Here is a 27956-nt window from a genome sequence, read left to right as displayed (position 1 = left end):
TAGCTAATAGGAGGACATTGCCGTCAGCGTTAGCTAAAGCGTGTGTGCTGGACCTGTTAGGTGAGCACCAGCGCCACTGATATAGGAGTGGTCAGACCCGGTAACTGCACCCACCCATCTACGCCACGGAGAACAGGCTAGCAAGTGCGCTTGCGCAGCGCATACGCCGCTTTCTACGAAGTTTCTGGATATCTGGACGCAACGCAAAATATTGATTACATTTGACCATTCTGAGGTATTTTCCAAGCTTTTGTGGTCTTAAAGTACTTTATACGGTTACGGCTTTTCTGGAGTTTACAAACTGATCGTTAAAGTGAATGTGATCGCACACATCGTGTAAAATAGCTAACGTTAGCTAGCTTAAATAGCTAACGTTAGTCAGTGATGATTGTAGCTAATAAGAAAATGGGGGCGAAATGTTCTTCCGATTCAAGCGTTTTGTTTCGTTATGATAACAATGATATTCATTTTTCGATTTACGTTCGCTCGACAACAGTTGTGTGCTGCTTGGGGATGTAGCTGCTATGTGTTTGGTTTAATTCAGATGCTTTAACACGATGGCGCTTCCTCGCGGCACAAAGAGAGAACGCGTGATCGTAATGTGTTTATGTAACTACAGTTGTAACGTTAGCTACTACACCTCGATGGAAACATGCGCTCTTTCGTCTGGAGCTAATAGCTGGATGGGTGGGTGAATGAATGAGCCGGCGCTTTAGTTGCTCTTCCTTCCGGGACATCCATCGTGTGTTGTTACTTAAGATCATCGTGTAACGTTAGTTGGAAATCAAATGATTTGTTGATCTGAACAATGAATGTAAAAGAAATTCGCACTCACGGTGACGCTGACGTTCACCAGCTGGTATGTGAGACGTCTTGTGTCTCATGTCTCATAACCTTGCCTGCCAGTAGTTTTTAAAATGGCAACCTTTCCACTTTGACATTAATCAGAGGTGATCAATAGAATTCTTTAACATGAATGTACAATTTAAATGAGCGCAATTATCCCTAAAACCAGACCACAAAACTTCATATTGATTAAATTATGTATTGAACTTAAGAAAAACAAAAATGTCTATATTTTAAAGAAACATTGCTAGATTTGCTACTATTTCCTAACAGAAGGAAATAAAAAGCTGACTCCTCTTTCCATATTTAATTTGCTATAAGTTCTGAGTTTTGTAGTGTTATTTATGTGTTTTAACATAATTGTTTGTATTCAGTGTCATGTTGTGTCAACTTTGTCACACAAATTGTAAAAAAAAATGTTCAGAGGTTACATTATTTCTCCCATTTTAAGTTGGCATAATAAGTTTAATTTGACCGCTTATGGTTAGGGTACGTGTACCCATTAAGCCCAAATTAAAAAAAGAGAAAAGCATGTGATTTGTTACTTCCCTGACATCTTTTATTGCATACCAATTCAATTTGGCAATGTTGAGCGCCACTCATGTGCATCCTGTCTCAGGGGACTTTGTAAACATTGTCACAACAAAACATGGTCTCTTTTCACCATTACTCACTGTGGAACCATAAACCCACCTTATTCAATGAGGAATCCCTCTAATTTCAAACTTTGATACATTTTCTGAGTGAAAGTGTTTAATGATAGCATTTCTTTGTGTGCTTTTACCTTACTAACCTTTTTACCTTACCTTACTTACTTGGTTCCCACTGGTCCTTGAAATCCTTGAAAGTTTGTGAATCTGAAAAAAAAAAATTCAAGACCCTGGAAAGTTTTAGAAAATAAACATGCATAGACACAGGTCCTTGAATGTCCTTGAATGTGTTTTATGCAATACGTTTTCTGGAAAAAAATCCATATTCACTCCGGTCCGCTAATGTGTTATTTCGCCAACACTTTTTGGCCTATGCATACTAGCTTGCTTGATTCACGTTAGTTACGCGCATTTACGCGTTATGTTAAGTGTTTCCCGCGTGAGGTACTTTGTGTTGTACGTTGCCATGACGTTCACGCGCGCACAAAACTACGGTGGTACCTCAACGTTTGTTGTTGGACACAACAAATGTGTCCCCACATTAAGTCCTTGAATTTGAGGGTATTGGACCTGGAAAGTCCTTGAAAGGTCCTTGAATTTGAAGTTAACCAAGATGTGGGAACCCTGTTACTACCTTAATTTAGAACTAGCCTATATTTAGATAGGCCTACAAATTACACATTAATTCAAATGAGATAGAGCCCGTTTTGTCCTAAAGTCCCTTATGTATAACCTGGCATAACTTGGGAGCCGTGAGGGACCCTACTTTCCCCACAGTCCCGAGCCCCTGGGACCTAGGAGACCCCCCCTAAGCCCAGAGTATGGAGCCTTAGGACGGCTTGGCTCCTGAGATACATCCGGTCAAACTTCCAGCTAACTCCAGAGTCAAGCCGACTTAAGGCTCCAGACCACCGGCCACTGACACCAACCCATCCCACACAGAGGGCTCTAATCAAACATTAGTAAAAAAATTTTTTTAAATACTTCCCTGTCACTGAATAAATATATTGATGTTTTACTTCAATACATTTTCATATTTTGTGAATCAATCATGATGTGGAACACATGGAGGCTTAAATGGTGCGTTTAAGCCCATGCCAGACTTCTGACTTTATTCATAAAGATCTTAATTTTATATTCTGATAATGTACATCAACTAATTATAAACTAATTGTTAATCTTGCATTTTAACAAATGATTTTTCATGTCAATATATAGGAAAAAAATAGATTTTGATAGGTACACTTACCCTAATAGATGGAGCTAAAAATGAATTAAAGTTTTTTATACCGCTTTTCACAATACGTATCGTTTCAAAGCAGCTTTACAGAAAATGCTTGTTTCAGTGTTACAATTTTGAAGTATTCTGTCATCAGCCAGAGATGAGTGTGTCAAAATAAAGTCCATATGGCTGTAATATACAGCTATAAGATAATACAGGTTATGTGGTTAGCTGACATCATGTCTTCAGTTTAGCAGATACAAGGAATTTGTTAGGCAGCGATTACAGCTTGTGCTCTTACTGATTACAATATGAGGATAATACCTAACAGTTTTCTATGTTGATCTGAAGTTGGCATTATCCAGTTTCACAAGTGTTGCTGTCATCTGAAATTTTTGCAATCTGTGCATCCTGAGGTAGAAACAGGAAATAGAAAATTAGCATAGCTCTGCTCTTCAAATCAGTTTGAAACCACTTCATTTATTGAAATGAATGCAACATTTGTCCATATTTATAATACAAATATTGTCATTTCTGATGGCATTGCCTCATGTTAAGTGACAAGGAAATACACATTTTGTGAGAAAAAGAAAGAAGCTAAAGAGGTTTCACCCAAACGTCTGTGAACATATTAATCTAACAGTTCTTTTATGCAGCCTGTTTTGTCCCAGCACTCAAATATTGCTGCAATCCGGTTTGTAAAGCTAATTAAATGGCAGGGTTCTGTATAAACAAATAAGTTTGAATTACAAATGATATTTTTAGTAAATACTGCAATCTGATTCAAAAAATAAAATAAAATAAATTGTAATTTCTACACTTTACACAGACTCCTAATTGGACTGAGTGAATCGTTCTGCCGTGAAGATGTCCGTGTCTTCGGTCTACCTCAAACAAGACAATATGGTGCGCTTCAAGAGGAGAAAAGCACGTTTCTCCTTCAGTGAAGTGCACATCCTGCTGGACGAAGTGCGGAAGAATCGCCACATTGTTGTGGGTGAGTTTTACTTCTGTTTGACAGGCAAAACCTTCCATAGCAAGTTAGCAGTCTGTTATAAACTAAATGAGTTTGCTCAGATCAGACAACCACCGGTTGTGTTTCATGTCCTTATAAAATGGACAAACTGTACATGAATAAAATGTTCCGATACTTTTCTGTGTCTGTGCATAGGCAAGTTTAACGCAGGCATTCCCTCTGACGTGAAGCGCAGGAAATGGGCCGAGATCACGGCGCGTGTTAATGAGATAGGAGAGTGTGACAGAGAGATCATGGAGGTGATCAAGAAATGGTCCGACCTCAAATGCGACACGAAGCGCAAAGTGGCTGCTCTGCGGACTGGTGCTACAGTGTCCCAGCGATTGGCACGGTCCAATATCGAACTGTCCCCGATGGAAGTCATCGTGGAATCCATACTTGAACTGGACAAGAAACCATGGGAAGCTACACAGCGGTCCAGATCTCGCAGTCATGGTGACGAACAAGAGCCTGTGTGTGAGGATGAGGAAGAGGAGGATGGGGGGTTTGTGGGGATGGGGTCGGTCAACAGTTCCCCGAGCAGAGGAATGGATGTGGGAGGAATGCCTGCTACTACAAGCGGAGCTGCAGGTGCTAGTGAGATGCAGTATGACGGATCCAAAGCTGGAGGTAAACAAGCTGAAAATACTCAAGTTGGACCATTTGAATTTTCATTAGATTTAGCACTGCACTGTGGTTTTGTACACACTAGAGATCCATTTTAGTGAAAGTTAACTGCAAGAAACTTTAATGCACTGTATTTATATATATATATATATATATATATATATACATATTTTGCTTTGATCTAAAAAATTAAACAGCTATGTTTTCAAAACCTACCGTTCAAAATGTTGGGGTCAGTAAGATTTTTCAGTGTTTTTGAAAGAAGTCTCTTAAGCTCTCTAATGATGCATTTGCTCAGAAATACAATAAAAATAGTACTATTGTGAAATATTAGAATAACTTTTAAATTAGACAGTTCTATTTTAATATATTATAAAAAATAATTGATTCCTGTGATGGCAAAGCTGAATTTCCAGCATCATTACTCCAGTCTTCAGTGTCACATGATCCTTAGGAAATTATTCTAGTATGCTGATTTGCTGCTCAAGAAACATTTATTAGTATTATCAATGTAAACCTTTGTGCTCCTTAATATTTTTGTGGAAACTGATGCATTTTTTCAGAATTCTTTGGTAAACAGAAAGTTCAAAAGAACAGCATTTATTTGAGATACAAATTTTTGTAACATTGTAAATGTCTTTACTGTAACTTTTGATAAATTAAATGCATCCTCAGAGAATAAGTATGAATATCTTTAAAAAAATGTATCATTTTAAACTGACCTCAAACATTTAGGCCTGGTTTCACAAACAGGGTTTAGATAAAGCTAGGATTAGGCCTTAGTTAAATTAGGACATTTAAGTAGCTTTTATAAACGTGCCTTTGAAAAAAAACATTACTTGTTTGAATTCTGAGATAAAACTATGGCACTGACATATTTTAAGATATATAAGTGCATGTTGCTTTCAGTTAAAACAGCTCAAACATGCATTTTAGTCTGGGACTAGGCTTAAAGGCACAATATGTAACTTTTTTGCTTTAAAAATAGCAAAAATCACTATATCTATGTTATATATATATTTTTTTGTGTGTACTTACATTATCCCGACTGTTTCCAACAACTTTCAAACCAGGAGAAATTTGTAATTTAATTCGAAGACACGGACCGTTTCTTTATTTCCGTTTTGTCGCCGTCAATGGCGTCATATCCGCGTTGTCCCTGGTTTCCGCTCGTACTGCCATAGCAACCAGAGCCCTCTGATAGTAACCAAGGCGACAGACGTGGACAACTGTGTAGTTCGCAATGTCTATTTGCACGCTGTTGTTGTTTCGTTCAAACATTATGGACCATGGCAAGCAGACTTTGGATAAAAAAAGGAGAACTAAAACGAGAATCAATATCAGCGCGGTGTTTTCGAGATGCCGAGAGCTCCCATAGACAGTATATAAACGAGAGCTCCACGTCCGAGACTTCGACCGCTCCTACATGTACTTTATTAAACAGGTGAGCACATTTACATAAAACTAATCAATGTTATATAGTTCAACAATGATAAAATGTTAGAATATGATCTGATTCTGTATGTTATTCTAATGTTGATCTAGCTTACTGCTAGTCTCATACAGACAAACTAGCACATTTCAACACATTCACAAATGCAGTTTAGTGTGATGATAGTGTAATGTTAGACTAAGTGAAACAGCGCTGCGTTACCTCACAAGTTTAATTTGTCTAATAAACTGACCTGTGAGTTGTAATTCTGCACTTGCGTGTAGTTCGGTAGAATGAAATGCCCATATTCCTTTTATATCCGCGGGACTCGCGTCGCGTGTGGAGCTGATAGCTGTCTCTTAGCAATCCCGAACTGCTTCATATCACAGTCATGATAAAAACATCGATGTATTCAGTCATCCATAAACATTATTAGATCGGTCGGCTTGACGTTGACGACAAGATCCATAATTCTTAGCAAATGTTGCGTCATCAAACTACGCCTTTGTTATTGTAACATTAGGTTAGCGACCCCTAGCGGCGAAACAATTACATACTGTACGTTTAAGCCTTGTCTGTGAAACAGACCATTAAAGTAGTGTATTGTTGTTCCAACCAAGTTGTAAATGTAATGTCTGAATGTCCCAAAACAATTTGTGTATAATGTTTACATCCCATGTGTTCAAGAAGAAAAAAAATGGTGTATCGTAAACTTGTGATGATATGATGTTCAACTTATGATATGACTGTTTACTTCTTGTTTGATCACAGATCCCGAATCCCACTTAGACTCAGATGAAGACAACCGTGACCTCTTCCCATCATCCTCTATGGCATCTGTCAGTAACTCTTACTCTGAGGAGGACGGAGTTGCAACTAGAGGCAATATTGGACACGTCTCCTCCACAGCCACCGCCTCTACTAAAAGACCCTCGTCTTTCTCAGGGGCGGAGCCAGACAGTTCACGTGAGCAATTAGCACACAACGCAAGCCTTAGCGTGCAGGAGCAGCACACCACTAACGCTCTTCTGGCCACGGTCTCCCGCTCGCTTGAGCTTCTTGCAGAGTCAGTGCAGCAGCTAGCGGAGACGCAACAGGAGTTTGCGCGCGAATCATTGCAGATACAGAGGGATACCGTGCAGGTGATGCGAGAATTTGCCTCCGGCGCGCTAACGATACTACATGAAAAGGTCAACGGCAAACCTGCGTTGTGAAATGCGTGTTTAGCAATCAGATGATGACCAACAAGCATCAGAGCGTGACCCGTTGTTGAAAAGAAACTGCAGTCAGACAACAATCATGAGGAACTTTTCACTGGAACGTTGGTGACCATCAGAGGGCGCAATGTCAAGATGTCAAAATACTGTGATTTAGTGCAAGGACAAAGACAACAATTTGAGAAGATGCTTTTGTATCTGGTCTCTCTATATCAATAGGGCACACTTAGGGTTTTTGTTTATAGTGAAGTGCAAAAATGCGAGCACCACTCCAAAAATGTTAGCTGAAACCGTGCACGAAAGAGATTTTGTTTGTGCCTAAAGTAATATGATCTTCCACAACAAAATATTACTTTTTTTCTTCATTCACAACATAGTCACATAGGAAATTTTGAGATTAACATCAGAGGACCTACTTCTAAAATGTATAAATTACATGCTTTTATGCAACGTCTGTCGATGAGTTAAAGATATAGTTCACCCAAAAATGAAAATTCTGTCATCATTTACTCACACCTTCATGTCTTTCCAATCCTATGTCTTTATTTCTTCTGTGGAACATAAAGGTATTTTTAAGAATGTTGGTAACAGTTTTGGTGACCATTGACTTCTGTTTTATCATCTGAAAGCTGGTGTAAGGAGCGTGTTTTAATTTACTCACAAACACGTACGTTTCATATTTATTACAGCTATGTGAGTGACGATGCCTCTGTAATATTAACTGTTTTTAACTTGCAGTCACATTTAATGGTGTTCAGGGACAACTAAAACCTTTCTATGACCAGTATATGGTGTAAAAGGGGTCTCATATAAAAACAGGTCTCATATTTTGTCTAATAGGACATTCTTTTCCAGTGGAACTTTTTCAATTGTTTTTTATGCTGTGTTCACTGATTTAAAAAAGTGGGACAAATTGTACATTTTCAGGAACCAATTTTCTTACTTCAAGCTCATTTTTCAAGTTAATGCTGTTGTCTTGTCACTAGAGGGCAGTGTGTATTTTAATTTTCACACAGTGTATTCCTCAAATGATTATTTTACTGCATGTGTTTCTTCAAAATCATTGGGTTTTCCAGCAGTGTGAGTTTCATGTGTGTATGTTTGGTTTATGAATGAAAACTGCTCCATAAGTGAGTCTGATATTTCAATAAATTTGAACTGAATGGTTAGACTAGTGTTTATTTCATGTTCTGCTGATATTATGTCCGTACATGTTTATGCCTGTGCTTTTACTGAGATACTGGCATGGACACTTAGCTTCTCACTAAGTTTCAGACAGGAGTGTTTAGAGCTGAAGTATTGTTCTCCGGTTCTCCAGGGCTGAAGTGAAGAGCTCTGCTTAAACAGCTGCCGGTGTGTGTGTGTGTGTGTGTGTGTGTGTGTGTGTGTGTGTGTGTGATGATGTAGAGCTGTGGTTGGGGAATGCTTTGTGCATGTGTAAGACGGCAGCTGGTAGCCCTATTGTGTGGTTTAGGGACCTCTGCTGAAAAAAATGTACTTTATTGTGGCTGTCTGCAGATTGTGAATATGTCTGTATAATGTATCAGTCATTTATCATATTAGCCATCTTCACCGGGCGTCGCACCAGAAACACAATATCGGGTTTTGTCTTTGGTTTAGGTTACATTAAACTGCAGTTTTTTTTGACATTTGGTTATTTGAAAACAGGTTTAGTTGTCTTGCTTTTATTTTGTTATTTGGTAGATAGATAAGATAGATTACTTGATATCTGTTCACGCTTGAATTTTTTTAACTTTTAAGTTCATGTTAAAGCTGGTCTTGATTGTTTTATAAACCTTTTTTGTTCTAGGGAAGAAAAACAAAACAATGAAAAGACAAGTTTCCAGGACTAAATAACTGTTTTTGTGATTGTGTGTACATATACACTACCGTTCAAAAGTTTATGGTCAGAAAGAGATTTCTCCTTTTGAAAGAAATGTATTAAGAAAGAACATTAAATTGATCAAAGACATTAGTAAAGACATTTATAATTTTACGAAAGATTCCTATTTTAAATAAATGCTGTTCTTTTGAACCTTCTATTTCTATTATCAAAGAAAAATAGATTTCTAGAAATATTTGTTTCCACAAAATATTAAGCAGTACAACTGTTTTAAACATTTATAATAAAAATAAATGTTTCTTGAGCAGCAAATCAACATCATAAAATGATTTCTGAAGGATCATGTGACTGAAGACGAGTAATGAAGCTGAACATTTAAAATATGATTTAAAAAATAGAAAAGTTATAATATATTAAATTCAAATTCTATGCCACAATTTGACCATTTTTACTGTATTTCTAGTCAAATATATGCAGTGAGCATAAGAGATTTCCTTAAAAAAAAAAAAATTCTTAATCTTACCGGTAGTGTATATGTATTTGGATGTGATTTCTCTGTAGGACCTGCCACACATCAGCTGCCATCTGGAACAAAAGAAGCAGACTGTGAAGCAACAGCGGATAGATTTATCGATCCTTCTTTTTTCCAAGTACAACTCTGTCTTTCCTCCCCTTCTTCTGTTGGTCTGCTGACCTCTTCACCTTTTCATCTCTTTCTTTCACCCCTGCTGATTCTCCTGCCCTCTCTTTTATCCTACATCTGTCACTCTGGGTTCTCTAATAACATAACGCTACCTCTGCTGTGAGGCCCTCTTTTCCTCTTCAGAGGTTCAGAGCTTCATGGTGGGGCCCGTGTCAATCCCCTCTATTCAACTGCATGAGCCAGGCGTGTGGCTGTGTAGTTGCGGTGTGTTCTGTGCACCTGTTCTGACATGTAATGTCTAACTCTTATTATTAATTTTTTTTTTTTTTTACTTTCACCTAGGTTTATGTTTTTTGTTGTTGTTAATAAAATTATAATATTTATTATTTTTATCTGAATGAGATGTCTGCACCTTGGAATAAAACATTAAACGCTCCAAATAAATATTAATTAATTAATAATATTTATTTATTATTGTATGGTTTGTAAAATAAAATTAAGGTATATAGATGGTGGGGGATTTGGGATTTATTTTTGATGGGCCCAGATGTAGAAAGAGAGACAAGGGAATAGGTTGAGTACATGAACCAGGCCAGACTCAAAAGCAAATCTCCCATGAGGACTTGCGCTGACCACAAGACCACTGCTCTGTTTTAATGTGTTTTCCAGTGTGATCTGTTTCTGTGAGATTATTGCTGTCATTTCCACATGAACGCAGCAGCTGCACACACACACCCACAGCAGCTCCGATCCATCCTACACACATTAACATAGTTTGACCATCAAGTATCTTGAGTTCTTTCCTCAAGGCCAGCTGATTTTGGACGCGTGTGTATATGCATGTGTGTGTGTGTGTGTGTGTGTGTGTGTGTGTGTGTGAAAGACTGGTCTGCCGTCCCAAAGGGCTCAAGGCTCAACAGATGCAGTTAGAGAGTGTGTGTCCTCAGGATGCTGGTCTGGTGTGGGTCACTAATGTAGGCAGATGAACTGTGTGTGTGTGTGTGTGTCCTATGGGAGCTGGTCTCCAGGGCGAGCAGATGTCATGACGTGTGTGGAAATCCTGGGTCGGGTGTCATCTACATAGGCTCAGATAAGGATATGGCGATGTGAGTAAATGAATGTGTGAAGTTGTATGTGTGTACAGTCGAATACCTAAAGTCTGAGAAGACATCAGTCTGTTTATTTGTATGAATGTGCAAGCTCATTTTGTTTGTGAAAGGTTTTCTTTAATTGTAATCAATTAAAGAAATCATCTTAATTGAGATGGAAACAATAGTGCTTGAGGTATTGGACAATGACTACAAATGACTGAGAGGAAAGTCTTTGTGTATGTCCCTTTTTGCAGGCCTGTTTGATTGCACATATGTGAGATTTGAGGTGTGGGTGTGGGGTCATAAATATGTATATATGCATGTGGAGTGAAGGGTGTTCTGGGGTTCCCATGCTCCTGCCACGCTTGTGTCCCACCTCAAGGGACCACCATCCCCCAACACCCATGTTACAAGACACAAATCAGTCATTGCCCATCTGCATCAGCATCTCACAGACAATGAGTCAACACACTCACACATGCAATAATTCACTGCAAACACACAACCATTCTCTTACTCAGATAACAAGATTAACAGATACCTTACTATTACATTAAGTTTAAGAAAAATGTGCATGATGATATTAAAATTCATCTTTTGATAAGTCTGACTGGTTCTTGAGATGCCCCACAATTACTTGCCATTAATTATAAAACGGCAACATTTGCATGGTGAAAATAATCAGATATGATCACAAAAATATCCTTAACACAGATTTACGATTTTCTCATTATTTTATAAAAAATTATGACATTTTCACTCACTATGCTAACTTGTACTTAGACCAGAGACTACACATTGATTAAAACATTTTAAACTTAAGAGAAACAGAAGTATAAATATATCAAATTAAAATGGTAATATATATAGGCCTACTATAAATAGGCCTATATGTTAGGTAAAAATACTACTATGTCATGGCAAAATAAAGAGGAAAATAAATACAGTATATCAATTTCACAGGTGTTCCTTAACTTCTTACTGCCAAACATTTATGAAAACAGTCAGGCAATATCATTGACAGTCACATCCAGAAGGTCCTTTTTTCATTTTTGTTTTCATATATTAACTGCCTCGGGTCAAGCAAGGTGACACAGACTCTGTTAAAGGGATACTTAACCCAAATTTTTTAATTCTGTCATCATTTACTCACAGTGGCGTCGATTCATACCTGCATGACTTTTTCTTCTGCCGAACACAAAAAGAAGATATTTTGAATAATGTATAGGGAACCAAACAGTATTGGTGACCATTGACTTCCATTATATAGGCATAAAAAACAAACAAATAACAAGAAACAACTCATGAGGTTGAGTAAATGAGTAATGATCATAGCGCTTTCATTTTTAGGTGAACTATCCCTTTAAGTTTTAAGTATTTTAAATTGGAATAGTCCTATAAACTGAAGAAAGTGTTTACTGTTTTATTGCCTTCTTTACCTTTACATGTGAATGCTATATTGAGATTCTCTCTTTGGATAAGTGCTTCTCGTTCTCTCTGTGCAGATGGGCTCTCAAAAACCTAAATCTAGCTAACAGCCTTTAGCCCAGACCATGTGTCAGTTGCTTTTAACTGAACCTTAACTTGTTAGCACTCGCAAAGTTTTCGTTTAAGGATTAAACCATCTTGCATGCCATAGCCACAACAGTTTCTAATATTTTTTTTGTTGTTTTACTGTGGTTAAAAAAAACACACACACACACACACACACACACACACACACACACACACACACACACACACACACACACTTAATGAATACTTTTGTATGCTTTTTCAGCACATATGTGTTATCTACAGTGACTGACAGCACATTATGTGAGAAGGTATTTAATTGTTGAATTGCTCTTTCGCTTATGTTTTTGCTCACCGACAACAGCTTGAGGTTAAAGTTAGATAGTCCATTCCTTGACCATAGGCTACTGAAACTTGTGTTGAATCAAGTGCAGAATATCATTGACATGACCATTGACCATTATCTCAAGCTTAACTATGCTTCATGCTTGTTGTTGTTCCTCACCTGGTCATCTGTCGTCTTACCCACAACAAGAGTTTATCTCTGCAATATGATACAACACATTGTGTGGCATAAAATGTGTCTTTGTCCCCAGCATCACTGACAGGAATCATAAGTTATCAAGTAAAGAATCAGCTGGTTTAATGAAGTGATTTTGTTAGCTTACAGTGTCAAGTAGCTAATATTTCCTGACTGTTGTCTGACACACTTTCTAGATTTATTTACACTTAGCCTATATCTGCGGTCTTGGAGACAATATTTATGAGGTCTTTTAAAAGACATTATAAGTGATGCATTGTGGTTATGGCTTAATGAAAGGATTCTGAGGCACGCGTCACTCATTACCATAACAACAGCTCTCGAGCGAGACCGACCACAAAAGCACACATCCACACGTCACAACTTCTGCTCTTCTCGTGAATAAATTGATATAAAAAAAGACAATTCCATTCAGTTCGCATAACACTGAATTACATAAGCCAGTACAGTATTCTTTACTATTCGGTGTTCATTTATTTTATATTAATCACGCAGACCTAATAGGCCTACTTTGGAAAATAATTTACAGCCATGTAATAACATATTAGGCTATTAGGCCTACGTTAAATGAGTGGAACGGCTGCAAGTGTTTTACCGACCGCAACAGATGCCGGTTGGGTGAGTTCGGGCGGTTTGTGGCGGACAATAAGTGACCATGTGCCGCATGTTAACATACAGCTGTTGGAGCTGACCCACACAAAAGCGTCATCATGATATTTCCCCACCCATCCTCCAGACAGAGCAGCCTGCGCGTCTCTGCATACTGCACAACAAAAGACACACACACACACACACACACACACACACACACACACACACACACACACACACACACACACACACACACACACACACACACACACACACACACACAAACTAGTAGGCTATTCCTGTCATTATGAGGACAATCTATAGGTGTAATGATTTTTATAGCCTAGGCCTACTGCACAAACTGTATAGGGCCTATTCTATCCCCTTCCACTAACCCTAAATATACCCCTAAACATACCCATCACAGAAAACTTCCTGCATTTGTACATGGTCAGAAATCATCACTTGTGATTTTAGCCTGATTTATAAGCTGTGCACCAAACAAAATTCACCATAAGGTAAAACATTTTTTTGATATCCTTGTCTGGTCCCAATAACGTGTTCACCATGTAGTAGGGCACACAGACACACACACGCACGCACGCACACACACACACACACACACACACACACGCACGCACGCACGCACGCACACACACACACACACACACACACACACACACACACACACACACACACACACACACACACACAAACACACACACACACACACACACTTTTGACTGACACAGACAAACAAACACTTATGGCCTCCCACTGCCCGCACGCGCCAGATCGACCACACAGTCCAAGGTTGTGTGTGTGTGTGTGTGTGTGTTTGGGTGCAGAGGAAATATTTAAAAACTTGCGCTCGATGTAAAAGTAGCCTACACTAGCCTATACCACTCTGGTGGAAACAACAGTAGCCTAATTGGAAAAATATATTTTTTTTCTAAATGCATAATATTTTTAATAAAACATAAACTATTGTTAATTTATGTTTAATATATAGCCTATTGATATAACACATTTAAAATAGTATAATAATCATTTGTCAAAATATTTGCAGAGATTTAGACTTCTGTCCTATAAGTTTTACTTTCATACAAACTTCCTTTACTACTGCTCGCATTATGAAGAATGTAAGCATAGATCCTAATTAAAAAGGCAATATTGCACCGCATATCATTTTTTTAATAGAACCGTGTCATTTAAAATTCCCGTTAATTATTCTACCTGCTTGGACAAACTTTAAGTAAGCAAATAAAATCTAAATCACTACAGATCACAGATGTTTTCATTTATAATTCAAGTAGTGCGAATAATAAACTAATTCTGAAAGTCGAGTGACAAACGCGCCTGTTTGCTGAATGTACTTTTATTATTTCGCAAAATGAAGAAATATTCATCAAGTTTTCATACTTGAGAACTCCTGTGCACATCTGCCCAACATCACTGTATTGAAAAATATTAAATGATATAGACAGCATTGTGCCTAGCTTCAACACTGACCCTTCAACTCCATCAACACAACTGCCACACGCAGCAGCAGATCAATTTAATCAGGCCAATATTATGGCATATGTCCCCTCTGACGTCACGTGGAGGGGGGCAAGACCTATATAACGGCGTCCATTCATCAAGACATTCAATGAAGTTAATCCGCACGCGCTGAAGAACGGAGACGACGAGTGCGCTTTCCCTCTGAAGACACAGTGGACTTTCATGGACGTACCAGAGATTTCTTACCAGGACATCTAACTGTTTTTATTTTTCTTCTTCTGTAGCTCTAAACACTTTAAAGCTTCGGATGAAGATACGTGCGTTTTATTGTAACGTTAATAAAGTTTAGGATTAACCGAGCGAGATGGCGCATCTGTCTTTGTACTGCCTGCTGTCTGTGTCGCTTTTCCAGTTGGTAAGGAGCCAGTTCAAGGCTTTGTCTATACTTCATTCATATTTTCATTTTCTATTTAATGTGCCTTTATAGTATGAATATTTGTCTCCTAGGTAGTGCAGCATTGTTTATTTTTTAAATTAAAATATGTAGAAGTCACATATAGCCTACGGTTTCTCTGTTCTTGAACAGGTGGTTTCATCGGGTGTATTTGAATTGAAAGTTCACTCGTTCAGCACGACACGGCGCTTGTGCAGGAGGACGCGAGACTGCAACATCTTTTTCAGGATTTGTCTCAAGCATTCTGAGGACGTCATCTCCGCCGAGCCTCCGTGCACCTTCGGAACCGGTCAGACGAGTGTCCTGCGAGCGGACCAGAGCTCTATAGCCAGCAGCGCAGCCATCCGGGTGCCTTTCCACTTCAAGTGGCCGGTAAAGTAACATTACACTAGATTAACACTAGCAAACAATATTTCATTACTTCATTGTGTAATTATTAAGCTGATCTGAGAAAATAACTAATAAGACAAATGTATACATTTTTTTTATTTATTTTTTTATTACTGCAAAATTATTATTTTTATTCAGGTTCCCTTAAGTTTAACTAAACATTTAACATGTAAATAAGTGCAAAAGTCTGAAAATGTAACAAATAGGCCTATAAGTAAGAAAGAGAAAAAAAGAAAAGAAAAAAGAAAGAAAGACATAGAGATTGTTAGCTTCTCAGTTCAAGTGAAAAAAAAGTTTTCCTTGGATCTGGAATAACTTCTTGTTCTTTTCAGGGGACATTTTCTCTTATTATTGAGGCATGGAATGCAGAGTCTCCCAAAGAGCATCATGATTACACAGGTGAGTGGCCCTGTTTCAGAGACTCTGTAGCAATTTAATTCAATACAAAGCTCCAAACATGATGCATTACTAAATTAAGAGTTTTTTATTTATTTAATTAACTAATTCACAGCTTTTTCATTTTCCTTGAATTTTCCCCAACAGAGAATCAAAACAACCTGATCAGTCGTTTAGCAACGCGAAGGCGCTTGGCGATTGGGGAAGACTGGTCTCAGGATGTTCACTTCGGCGATCAGAGCGAGCTCCGTTACTCGTATCACGTTTTCTGTGATGAGTTTTACTACGGCGAGGCGTGTTCAGATTACTGCCGTCCCCGTGACGACACGCTGGGACACTACACCTGCGATGAGAGCGGGAACAGGGAATGCCAAGAGGGATGGCAGGGAGACTACTGCTCCGATCGTGAGTAGCCTACAACCTATGTGTGTGTCAGATGGTCAGAGGCCTGTTAAGTCCTTTTGGATAGTATGTCTGGGTCCTAAAGAAGCAGTCCTATCTCTTTCTTGATCACTGTATTTATGTGCTATTGTGGTTTGTGTGTGTTGGAACCTGAGCAGCAGCATTACGTCCCTCTTATCTCTCATATCTTAGTGTGTGTGTCTGGTGGAAGTTGAGCTGCTCCTTCAGAGCTTCTGCACTTCTTTTGTTCAGCCTAACAAAGAAACCCAACAGATACATGCTAGAGGGTCGTTCTGTGTGTGTGTGTGTGTGTGTGTGTGTGCACGCTTGCCGTAGCTCAAAATACAAAAGAGTTCATTACCTCTGTCAGCTCACCAGCTGCTGGCCCCTACACTTAACACACCCATTCATCTGCCCTCTCCGGGGGGCGTGGTGTGTGTGGTGTGCTTACCCCCCTTCTCTGTCTCCCCCCACAGCCATCTGCTCTTCGGACTGCAGCGAGCGACACGGTTACTGCGAGTCACCCGGAGAGTGTAAGTGTCGTCTGGGATGGCAGGGGCCGTCCTGCAGCGAGTGTGTGCATTACCCAGGATGCCTGCATGGGACCTGCTCGCAGCCGTGGCAGTGTGTGTGTAAGGAGGGATGGGGAGGCCTCTTTTGTAACCAGGACCTCAACTACTGCACCAACCACAAACCCTGCGCTAATGGCGCCACCTGCACCAACACTGGACAGGGCAGCTACACTTGCACCTGCCGGCCGGGATATGGGGGCACAAACTGTGAGCTGGAGATTAACGAGTGTGACTGCAACCCCTGCAAGAATGGTGGCAGTTGCAACGTAAGTCTAAGCTCACTTATTAATAAAACTATCTATCTATCTATATTTGACATCACATGCAATTTTAGTAGATGCAGCATGTTACATTTTTGTTCAAAAACAAACATTTACACACTTAGCTTGGAGTTAATACATTTGATTTAAAAAGACAATTAATATAGGCTAAATAAATAAATAACGGTAAAATACATTTCTCCAAACTATATGAATGTGGTTTAGGATAAATAAATATGCTCAGATCAATGGATTGTGGAGATCAAAAATGATTTGATACCTATTTTTCCTTGCAGGATTTGGAGAATGATTACTCCTGCACATGTCCTCAGGGATTCTATGGGAAGAACTGTGAGATTATTGCGATGACGTGCGCTGATGACCCCTGCTTTAACGGAGGGACATGTGAGGAAAAATTCACCGGTGGCTACGTCTGCCGCTGCCCCCCAGCCTTTACCGGATCCAACTGTGAGAAAAGACTGGACCGCTGCAGCCACAAACCATGTGCCAATGGTGAGGTTTTGTGTTCATTAAAAAAATGCAATAACAGAATTGTGAACAAAACACCCACATTTACCATATACTAACCCTCATGTTAGATATCTTTCTTTTGTGGAACACAAAAGAAGAAGTTTTGAAGAATGCTAATGCTGCTCATACAATGAAAGTGGATGGCAACTACAGCCTCTCATGCTCCAAAAAGTAAAAGCATATTAAAAAGCTAAAAAACAAATTACATATGACAAATGCACTAAGTCTTCTGAACACATAGAAGTTTTATGCATGGAATTTTCTTTACATTTAATTCACTTGACAGCTGTGGTCACCATTCACTTTCATTGTATAGAAAAGAGCATAGGTCTAAACATTTTTCATGTGCTACTGTTACAGTTCCTCTCTTCTACACCTACTCATATGTAACCTCCTCTCTCTTTTGTTGTAGGTGGTGAGTGTGTGGATCTGGGTGCTAGTGCTCTGTGTCGCTGTCGCCCTGGTTTCACCGGCCCTCGCTGTGAGACAAACATTGACGACTGTGCCCGCTATCCATGTCAAAATGCCGGAACCTGCCAAGACTCCATTAACGACTACACCTGCACCTGTACTCTAGGTTTTATGGGTAAAAACTGCAGCCTCCGAGCAGACGCTTGTCTCACGAACCCATGCCTTAACGGGGGAACGTGCTACACACACTTCTCTGGGCCAGTGTGTCAGTGTGTGCCTGGGTTCATGGGTTCGACCTGTGAGTTTCCTGTGCAGGGAGGTCTGGAGATGATGGCCCCCCGGGTCGGGCGGACCTCGCCTTCAGCTGTGGCGGTGTCATGTGTGTTAGGTGTGCTGGCTGTGTTTTTGGGAGTGTGTGTGGGACTGGTGGTGATCAGGAGGAGGAGGCATAGACTGCGCAGACAACAGCTGTGCGATTCTGTGTTTAATGATTTGGAGACAGTGAATAATTTCGACAGGCAGCACTATCCCTATGATCGAGACTTCAGTCAGGTGAAACCCAGCAACACTGAGAGCCACATCTCATTGGCGGCCTCTCACACACTGCCTGCTGGGCAGGACTTCCTGTGGAGTGCTGGAGGAGGGCTTAGATGAGATGTGTAAATGCCCAAACACATGCATACACTGATGTAGACACATGAGCATTTACACGAACACACAAACTCATATGCAGGGATGAGAATTTGGATGTAGCACTTGCTTTTGTCTTAATTTTTATGAATGAATGAAAGAATGAAGTATGTCTTAGCTGAATAAGGGATTGGACCTTTGCCATCTGTAAAGGTGGAAGACTCCGTAAACCAAAAACTAAAAGAAACAAACACTCACACTACTGTGTGCTGGGCTCTGTGAATCTGTTTCCATATGAAGACAGACACAAGTGCTGAAAGCTGAAACAGACTTAGGTTACAGAACTCTATATGAAGAGAACTCATATCTTTATACAAAGATAAAAAAGTGAAAAATAGCTCTATACAAAGAGAACTAAGTAAGGAAATACCTCTATTGAAAGAGAAAGAAGTAAGTTAAACTGAAGAGCATTGAAGTTAGGTGCTTTCTTGTCAAACTCTGGGCTCTGTATGAGACTGATGAAAACAATAACTTTTTTTATTGCATAAGGGTGAGAGTATCACCTTTGTTCATTTGTCAGGATGTTACCAGCAACAGGTTTAATAAGAGAAAGCAAGCAGAACACAGTCAGGAATATCAAACGATATTCTTAAGACCAAATGGGAAGATTTTGCTCCAGTTTTGTATTGTGTATTAAGCAGTGTGTTTTTTTTCCTCGAATGATATGGGGAAATATGTGTCAGTGGTTCTTATGTTAAATTACATAAAAATCCGATTTTCTTCAATGGGGTTTGTCTAATGAATGTTTATTTCTTTTGCCAGATGTTTCCTATTAATTTAAACCTAAGTTTACACCTAAGTTTCTATTTTGCATTTTTGTACTTTTGCTTTCAATCATTGTCTTATCTTTGTAAAGATTTTATGTTAATTTATTTTGTATATGTGTTTGTTATTTTAATGAAATGAAGTAAATTATATGAGAAAAACACCTAATTTCTTCAATTCTATTCTTTCTACAATGTTTGGATTAGTTTTTTTTTTTATTGCTTACACACTTCCAGTGGTACTTGAGACACCATTCACTCATGTACCTAATCTTCAGACCAAGTCTGCAAAACTGCAAGCATGCTGTACACCATTGTTAAACTAACAGTTCTCCACATTAGACACATTATTCAAAACTAACAGCTCTTGTGTTTCATTTTGAAAACACTGCCATTCAAATGGCACAATCAATTACCAATTACTTACACCCAATGATCATGTGTGAAAACACTTTGGCTACACTTTGCACTTGTTCACTTAGAAATCAAAACTCAATGTTTTGAAAAATAATTAAATGATTTTTGCCCCGGTGCATTTCTGTTAATATTGTAAATATACCTAATTTGATCACTTAGAAATCAAAACTCAATGTTTTGAGAAACAACTCATTTTTGCATTTCTGTTTATTCTGTAAATATGTACTGAATATACATACAAGTTAAGTCACCTTTATCTCTATTATGCTTCATGCAATACAACTTGTTTCAATGCAGCTTCACATTAACAAATTCAAATTCTGATGTAAAGCAGCTCTAACAAGCCAACTTAGCCAAGTGTCATTATTCAGCTCAAGTCAGTTCAGAGTTGATTCAATTCAATAACTGTAAAGTTAATCAATTGTGCATACATACTGTAGGCTATATACAGTGTATTTGTGCAAATACATGTATGTGTGAGTGCTATGACAAACTCCACTGCACAATGAACAAGCAAAAGACACGTTTTTCACATCTGTGTGTAGTTTGGCGTGTAGGGTGAATGTAAAGTGGGCCATTTTTTGTTAAACGTGCAATTTAGATGCCTAGATGTTTTTTTTAATTTGTTTTTTTTTTTAACTTTTGTTAACTTTAAGGTCCAGCTGTAATATTTCAATTTGAAAACAGGTGATATAATGTGTTATTTGAAAGGTATATACAATACACATTTTGAGATCATGCACTCCAGACAAATTTATTTTCAGGTAAAGTTGGCCAGCTGGTCTGTTAAAGTGGGCCATCCCTGATTTATCAAAAATGATCCTGTATCTTAATTAAAAAACACATGATTTATTAAAACATATTATCAAACAAACATATTCAACAACATATTTAACAAACCCAAAAGCATAGTAAAATTCATACTCATTGCATGTGCAAAATTCAAAACAACTGATAGAACATGTTGTGTTGACATTCAATTTGATAAAATGACCTCTACAACAAACAGGCTTACAAAAAATTTATTAGAGGAACATTTAAAAAGGTAACCATATTGTAAAACTTTTAGTAAAAATCTGTTTTCTCTCTAAGCACTTTAAAGGAACTTTGTGTGTCCATATTTAAAAGCTTTATATTCTGAATCTACATGTTGCTCTTCTCATCCTTTATTCACCCCACAGATTGAACGTAATGCCTCGTCTTATTTGCTGCTCTTTCTTTCCTTTCTTCCATATCTGACTTGAATTTTATAATGACACACTCAGTTCTGTTTTCTAAAAAAGTAGATTATACATATCATCTAACCAGTGAATGTCAATTTATTGAATAAATTTGAGTATAATTACTGAAGGTTAAAGATCGCCCACTTTACCGGAATCCCACTGTCCCACTTTATCTACGCATTCAGTCTCAATGTGTTAGATAAAGTGGGACGGAATCAGTCAAAGTGGGCCAGCAATACACCTTACAAGAAAACTAACACATTTAAAAAAAAAAATTCTTTGCATTTTATTCCCTGTTAACTGTAAAAACAAACAAAACAGGAAATGTCACAATAATATTTGAAGAGTTCAGATGCAAAAGCCTCTAAGTGCCATCTGAAATTTTCTTCTAGAATGATAATTTTTATAAAGCTTTGTATATTTAAGTTAAGTAATTTCACTTAAATGACAATTAATAGGTAATCTTCATTGTCATTTAAGTGAAATTATTGACCTTAAATATACGAGCTTGATAAAAATTATCATTCTAGAAGAAAATTTCAGATGGCACTTAGAGACTTTTGCATCTGACCTCTTCATTTGTTTACATTTAGTGAGCAACCTTATAAGGGGTTTCTAAATCTAACCATGAGGGAGTCCTCCTTTTGAGGTGTGGCCACACCCACCAGTGTCATATTGAATCAACCAAAACTATTTGATCATTTAAAGAAATAGTGTCTCTTTGATTGAAGACCACTGTCATGCGCTTAAAGTGTAAAATGTAAACCCATTGCGCACAGTACAACCAAACTGAAACGGCCCACTTTATCTGCATTCACCCTATGGCTAATCATTTGATGGGTTGTGTGCTGACTTTCTTTTCAATTTTTAGAAGAGTTAAAATAGTTTTGAATGAAGTGTTCGCTTTTGCAAGAGGTGTGTGATGTTTTGTGGTCTTGTGTGTAGTTTAGAGAAATTGTGTGTAAGCAATTAAAAAACTGTACTATCACGGTTTTTAAAAAATATCATTTATTAAAAAAAATAATAATAATAATAAAAAAAATCTGTTACAAACATTAAATGTGGTCCTACCCCATAAATCCACGAGCGTCTGACGTTACCTCCAATCAAGTTGAGAGCGCGCGCCACTCAGCGCCCAGCTTCTTCTGTCCACGCGCTCATTCTTAGACGAGCACAGGCGCATGCAAACATGACTGAGGAGATACATACCGGTCATTCCCTGGATTTAGATACTAGTCCAGAGCACGGGATGAACATGCATAAGCGTCAAGCGCGCGTTACTGTAAAATACAACCGCAAACAGCTTCAGAAAAGACTGGACGTGGAGAAATGGATCGATGAAGGTCTTGAAAGGCTGTACGAGGGCAAGGTGAGTGTCCATGCTCATCCTCACAGGTGCAGTGTTGACGCTCGAAACTACAGGTTGGTGAGTTCGGAAAAAATAGGCTAAGTCAATTTTGATGGAAAAATTAACGAGGGCGTTATGCATTTCCAAACTCTGCTGTCTCATGCGTTATTTTGAAATGTATGACTGCTGAATGTGTAACAGTTCCTTCCCTAAGAAGTTGACCACAAACGTTTACACAATACTCTCGATGTCAGTTTTTAAAAATGCATATTCACCTACTTTGTACTTTTAAATTCAGGTGTCTTATTGTAAACAGGTGTGTTGATTTTTGCATAGTTGAATGCAGTAGTGTATAGACATGAAATAAACATGAATTCATGGATCATCTTTCATGAATGTTTGGTTATTTTGGTTTTAAAAAGTGCCTGTAGACAGAAGAAGCACCAAAATAATAAGAATGAGACACTATGCATTTGAATAAATAATTCTGAAATATTTTACACCACTCAATGAAAGGCTGCTTCTGCATTTAAATATTTTCATTTTCATTTTCATTATGTTGACAACACCGTTCTGTTTTATCTGTCTGTATTTGCATTTTCCCAAATGAAAATGTTATGTTTCCATTTCACATTTTTGCATTTAGTAGATACTTTTATCCTATGCTACTTACAAGGGAAACAAAAGCAATTAATCAAAGATCCAACGAAAATGTGTGTGTGTGTGTGTGTGTGTGTGTGTGTGTGTGTGTGTATATATATATATATATATATATATATATATATGTATGTGTGTGTGTGTGTGTGTGTGTGTATATATATATATACACACACACACACACACACACACACACATATATACATATATATATACATACACACACACACACACACACACACACACACACACACACACATATATATATAAAATGCAGTTATCTCCTCATACACCTTTAAATGGTGTGAGAGGAGACATTCTGTGAGTCTCAAGTTTATATACAACAACATCCTTTTGTTAATGTCCTTCAGTTACAGAGGGGGATCACTTGGTTTTATCGCTACCTTACATGGGCACCCCTGAGATCCCGTCTGCAGCAGCAACAGGCAGGAAGTTTAAACATAAGCTGTGTGTGTTGTGAGACGCTGTCTCACAGTAAGAGACGACAGAGATGTCTCTCGGGAGTTGTGTTATGCGATCTGTTATCTCGATTTGTTCTTTTTCTTATGTGTACGCAAAAGTTTCCCACTGAGATAATGGAATATTGAGACTGAAGATTATCTGAGATACTGAAACTGTAGGCTGCTGTAAAGTTGAGGAACAATAAGATATAATAAGCAGTGGAGATGTGAAGTGGAATAAACAAATGAGGTTCAGTGCAGCGGTGCCATAATTGGTTCAATATGCTGTAATTGTTGGAGCTACATGTCTTACATTGGACTTCATGTCTACAATGTCGGATTTACAGTTTGTCGTATGCCTATATGTTTTTAGCTTCTCATAGTAGGCCTACTACTTTCTGCAGTGTTTTATTTATAAATTCTCATACCTGTGTATTTTTATTTTTTTTAAATGTATTTCTGGAACAGTTAATGCTTTTAGCACACTTACAAATTTTTTTTTTGTGTGTGTTTATGTTGAAGGACATGCCAGAGGAAGTGAACATTGATGATTTGTTGGATCTCTCAAGTGATGAAGAGCGAACACACAAACTACAGGTTCGATAATCCCCCTCTCTCTCACACCACATCCTGTGCTTGTATTTCTAGCCATATTTACATTTATGAATTTAGCAGACGCTTATAAAAGAGGAACACAAGCAATTTGTTAAAGAGACAGTAATATTCATAATATACAATGGCAGGTTTATTAGACAACTAGATTTTTATGCACACTGGGAAAATCTTTTACAAATGTCAGGTAAATAAAATGACCCTATAGAGAAGAAGAAAATACATTAGTAAGCATTTCTTAATATGTTCCTCTGCCCCAATACATTAGTGCTCAAATAATACATTAACATTTTTTTTTTTTTTTTTTTTTTGGTTTTAAATATGGCTCTTTTTAATTCTTAAAAATGTAAAGTTTGTATCTCACATGAAAATGACATGTAAAAGATAGGACCATTGACTTTGAGGTCTGTCTGCCATTTTAATTTTAGATGAAGATGGTGAGTGGATGCCAGAGCTTTTATACCATGTCCCTTGACCTAAGTATTTGCAGCAGAAATGAGAACTTTATAGACTCATTTGTCTGAATGCTCTACACAATATATAACCATTTAAGGCTTTATATTCTCCACTGGTTGCACACAAGTGCATGTTAGTTTACACAGTTGTTAATATAAGTATTACTGACTTTTTAGGCTCATTTAATTGAGTTGCATTTGGTTTATTTATAAGATTAGAAATTATTAATTTGTTTTCATTTGTTTTACAGGTTCTTCTGCAAACCTGCACTAGGAGCACTGAGGTACTTTCATCAATCCATCCATCTGTAAATCCTTCTCTTTGTCATCATCTTTCTATCCGAACATTTTTCTTGTTTCTTTTCCAATTTTTTTTGTCTACTCATCCTCATTACCCCTCTATGGACTTTTTCTCATCCTCTGTTACTTTTCCTCTTCATCCCTCTTTCCTGCTCTCTCCCACTCTCTCTGAGGAACACTGCAGTGGCTGACACTCCCTTCCACGTGTTTCTCACAATGATCACTGTCAATGACTGATTTGTTCTCTCTTTCCCTTTGCCCCTATTGCTCTCTGTTAGCACAAAGCCATTCTTTCATCGGGGCTCTTTAACAATGTACACTCTCAGCCTTTTGATTAGTGTGTGTGTGTGTGTGTGTGTGTGTACATGTTTGTTACTGTGTGTGTATGTGTATGCTGAAGATTGTGTGTCTCTGGGTAAGCTAGTGTTGAAATGCTGACACAACATGGAGAATCAGTGGAGAGGAACGTGGCACACACACACACACACACACACACACACACACACACACACACACACACACACACACACACACACACACACACATACACACTCTGGTTTGTTTTGCTATACTTGTGGGGACTCTCCATAGGCGTAATTGTTTTTATACTGTACAAACTGTATATTCTGTCCCCTTACACTAACCCTACCCCTAAACCTACCCATCACAGAAAACTTTCTGCATTTTTACATTTTCAAAAAAATATAATTTTGTATGTTTATTAACCCATTTCCCTCATGGGGACCGCTGGCTGGTCCCCACAAGGATAGTAAAACCTGAGATCACCTCCATTGTGGGGACCAGCCAGCGGTCCCCATGAGGGAAATGGGTTAATAAACATACATCTCATTTGGTTCCCACAATGTAATATAAACCAATACACACACACACACACACACACATACACTTGCAGAACACTGACATCTGAAAAATGTAATCAAATTTCATGTGTGATACACACCAGGGCATAATTCTCACCATTTTCAATCTGATTGTTTAAGATTGTGAAGCTTAAAAGAGTAAACATAGAAACTGCTGACTGATACACATACAGTCTACAGAAGATATTTACGAGTTTTATATAGTTTACGCTCAACAACCAGTAGATACATTTTTAATTTATAATAAGTATTGTTTCATTTTGTTTAATATTCTCACATTTTTTAACAGACCACAAGATTATGATAAACCAGTATTTTGCACTGACCCGTTTTTAAGATAATAGGAACACTTTATCTTAAAGGACAAGTTCGGTATTTTACACTTAAAGCCCTGTTTTCAGATCGTTTCTGATGAAATCGAACGGTTAAGATTGAAATTTGGACACATGCTGCTGGCCCGAGAATTTTCGGTTTCTGTGGTAGCACCCCCCCACCTCCACAATGGCTGCATACGTGCACTGGAACAATCCTTCCTAAAACGCATGAAACTTTCGTTTACAAAGACGTGAAACTCACCGAGTGGTCAGGGGTGTTCACTGATATGCTCACACAAAAATCGCTGCAAAAGATGCTTTCCAACAGGTTTTATCGTAGTTTTTTCAACTCCATTGACTTGTATTGGATGTGCTGTGAGGTACGGTATTACTCCGCCGCCGGAAACGGAAATGGGGTTGTTTGTATTCTTTCTGTAGTCTTATGCAGTCGCGGTATCGTAGGCTACGCTATCCAAACATCGATCTTCTGCATTATCGCCACCAACTGGGCTGGAGTGTCTATTATTCAAGCTCGACGGAAGAATGTACAGGTGTGAGGCGTTTGGAAAAATAGGTCCACAGTTTTACAACGATTGGTAAAACACCTGTTGGAAAGCATCTTTTGCAGCGATTTTTGTGTGAGCATATCAGTGAACACCCCTGACCACTCGGTGAGTTTCACGTCTTTGTAAACGAAAGTTTCATGCGTTTTAGGAAGGATTGTTCCAGTGCACGTATGCAGCCATTGTGGAGGTGGGGGGGGTGCTACCACAGAAACCAAAAATTCTCGGGACAGCAGCATGTCTTGTGTGTAGTTTATAGAAATTGTGTGTAAGCAATTAAAAAAATATGTAATCACGTAATTTATTTTAAAAAAAATTCTTCTGGGTTTTACATAAATTATTAGTTTTTCTAACAAAAAAAACAAACATTTACATGCACAATTACTTTAAGTGTGTACAGCTAGATTAAGCTGTGTGTGTGTGTGTGTGTGTGTTCAGGCCTTCATTGCTGAGCTGTTGCAGAAGCTGCATGGTCTCCACAAACAGGAACAGTTGCAGAATGAAGGAATTGAGCATCCCTGTCTCCACACGTACCCACATCACCATGGCAACATCCATCATGACAGAGGCAACCATCAACATCCAACACATCAGACACTGTGATTGTATCTGTTCTGAATTATTGCGGTCACTGGACTGAGCTCCCTAACACACTGAGTCAGGACACACATGCAACGTGCACTATCCAACTAGTTTAGCAACTCGGTAACTGTGAGATGTTTGTTTACAAACTCATAAGAGTGGTACATTTAATAGTGTCAAATTGCCATCACACTTGGTATGGTAAATATTTGGTTCTTTCTTGCTTGTTGACCGGGTTATGTTTGAACTTGCAGTATGCAAGGTTACTTGCATTTAAAGCTTTATCTGGTGACAAATACAAATTCACAATAATATACTAACATGTTAACAATCATAGAAAGTATGTCGTTGGACATACTAATTAAGTTTAATGGTGTTTATGAACTGGTAGATTTCATAAAATAAAAGTTTAATAAAAGTAACAATTATTTGAATGTGTGTGTGGTGTTAATGGCAGGTGAACAGAGCATCACATTGATCGTAGGTGCGCTATAATGTATTGTCCACCAGAGGGAGAAGTAATACAAGATGTGCACT

The 27956-nt window shown here is 38.2% G+C and overlaps 3 protein-coding genes and 1 long non-coding RNA gene across 4 annotated transcripts; 3 read left to right on the top strand and 1 right to left on the bottom strand.

Annotated features, from left to right (window-relative positions):
* The first annotated feature begins 116 nt into the window (after positions 1-116).
* LOC311293186 (uncharacterized protein) lies at positions 117-8178 on the top strand. The gene is made up of 4 exons (XM_084413272.1): positions 117-235; positions 3548-3715; positions 3890-4363; positions 6564-8178. The coding sequence occupies exons 2-4, from the start codon at positions 3586-3588 to the stop codon at positions 7004-7006; spliced, it is 1047 nt and encodes a 348-aa protein (XP_084269398.1). The 5' UTR covers positions 117-235; positions 3548-3585; the 3' UTR covers positions 7007-8178.
* LOC311293188 lies at positions 3001-22436 on the bottom strand. Its single transcript, XR_014627899.1, has 3 exons — positions 22318-22436; positions 9376-9437; positions 3001-3129 (listed from the first exon to the last, which is right to left on the bottom strand). It is a non-coding gene; the product is annotated as an uncharacterized lncRNA (long non-coding RNA).
* On the top strand, positions 14900-19938 carry dlb (deltaB). Its single transcript, XM_084415006.1, has 7 exons — positions 14900-15151; positions 15323-15562; positions 15913-15979; positions 16124-16381; positions 16855-17216; positions 17507-17723; positions 18154-19938. The coding sequence occupies exons 1-7, from the start codon at positions 15101-15103 to the stop codon at positions 18804-18806; spliced, it is 1848 nt and encodes a 615-aa protein (XP_084271132.1). The 5' UTR covers positions 14900-15100; the 3' UTR covers positions 18807-19938.
* On the top strand, positions 22308-27853 carry ppp1r14aa (protein phosphatase 1, regulatory (inhibitor) subunit 14Aa). The gene is made up of 4 exons (XM_084413273.1): positions 22308-22615; positions 24235-24309; positions 25031-25063; positions 27276-27853. Exons 1-4 carry the CDS (start codon positions 22436-22438, stop codon positions 27438-27440), a joined length of 453 nt encoding a protein of 150 aa, XP_084269399.1. The 5' UTR covers positions 22308-22435; the 3' UTR covers positions 27441-27853.
* The last annotated feature ends 103 nt before the right edge of the window (positions 27854-27956 follow it).

This window comes from Rutilus rutilus, assembly GCF_951802725.1.
Source record: "Rutilus rutilus genome assembly, chromosome: 7".
In the NCBI taxonomy this organism is placed as follows: Eukaryota; Metazoa; Chordata; class Actinopteri; order Cypriniformes; family Leuciscidae; genus Rutilus; species Rutilus rutilus.
Note: the sequence above shows the minus strand (reverse complement) of the source record. Positions and strands in the feature narration are given on the sequence as shown.

Bases quoted from the DNA above. Each gene is read 5' to 3' on its own strand.
- dlb (XM_084415006.1), top strand. From the start codon at position 15,101: ATGGCGCATCTGTCTTTGTACTGCCTGCTGTCTGTGTCGCTTTTCCAG. The intron at 15,152-15,322 runs GTAAGGAGCCAG...GTTCTTGAACAG, and splicing joins CTGTGTCGCTTTTCCAGTTG to GTGGTTTCATCGGGTGTATT. The intron at 15,563-15,912 runs GTAAAGTAACAT...TGTTCTTTTCAG, and splicing joins CTTTCCACTTCAAGTGGCCG to GGGACATTTTCTCTTATTAT.
- LOC311293186 (XM_084413272.1), top strand. From the start codon at position 3,586: ATGTCCGTGTCTTCGGTCTACCTCAAACAAGACAATATGGTGCGCTTC. The intron at 3,716-3,889 runs GTGAGTTTTACT...GTCTGTGCATAG, and splicing joins GAATCGCCACATTGTTGTGG to GCAAGTTTAACGCAGGCATT. The intron at 4,364-6,563 runs GTAAACAAGCTG...GTTTGATCACAG, and splicing joins TGACGGATCCAAAGCTGGAG to ATCCCGAATCCCACTTAGAC.
- ppp1r14aa (XM_084413273.1), top strand. From the start codon at position 22,436: ATGACTGAGGAGATACATACCGGTCATTCCCTGGATTTAGATACTAGT. The intron at 22,616-24,234 runs GTGAGTGTCCAT...TTTATGTTGAAG, and splicing joins AAAGGCTGTACGAGGGCAAG to GACATGCCAGAGGAAGTGAA. The intron at 24,310-25,030 runs GTTCGATAATCC...TTTGTTTTACAG, and splicing joins AGCGAACACACAAACTACAG to GTTCTTCTGCAAACCTGCAC.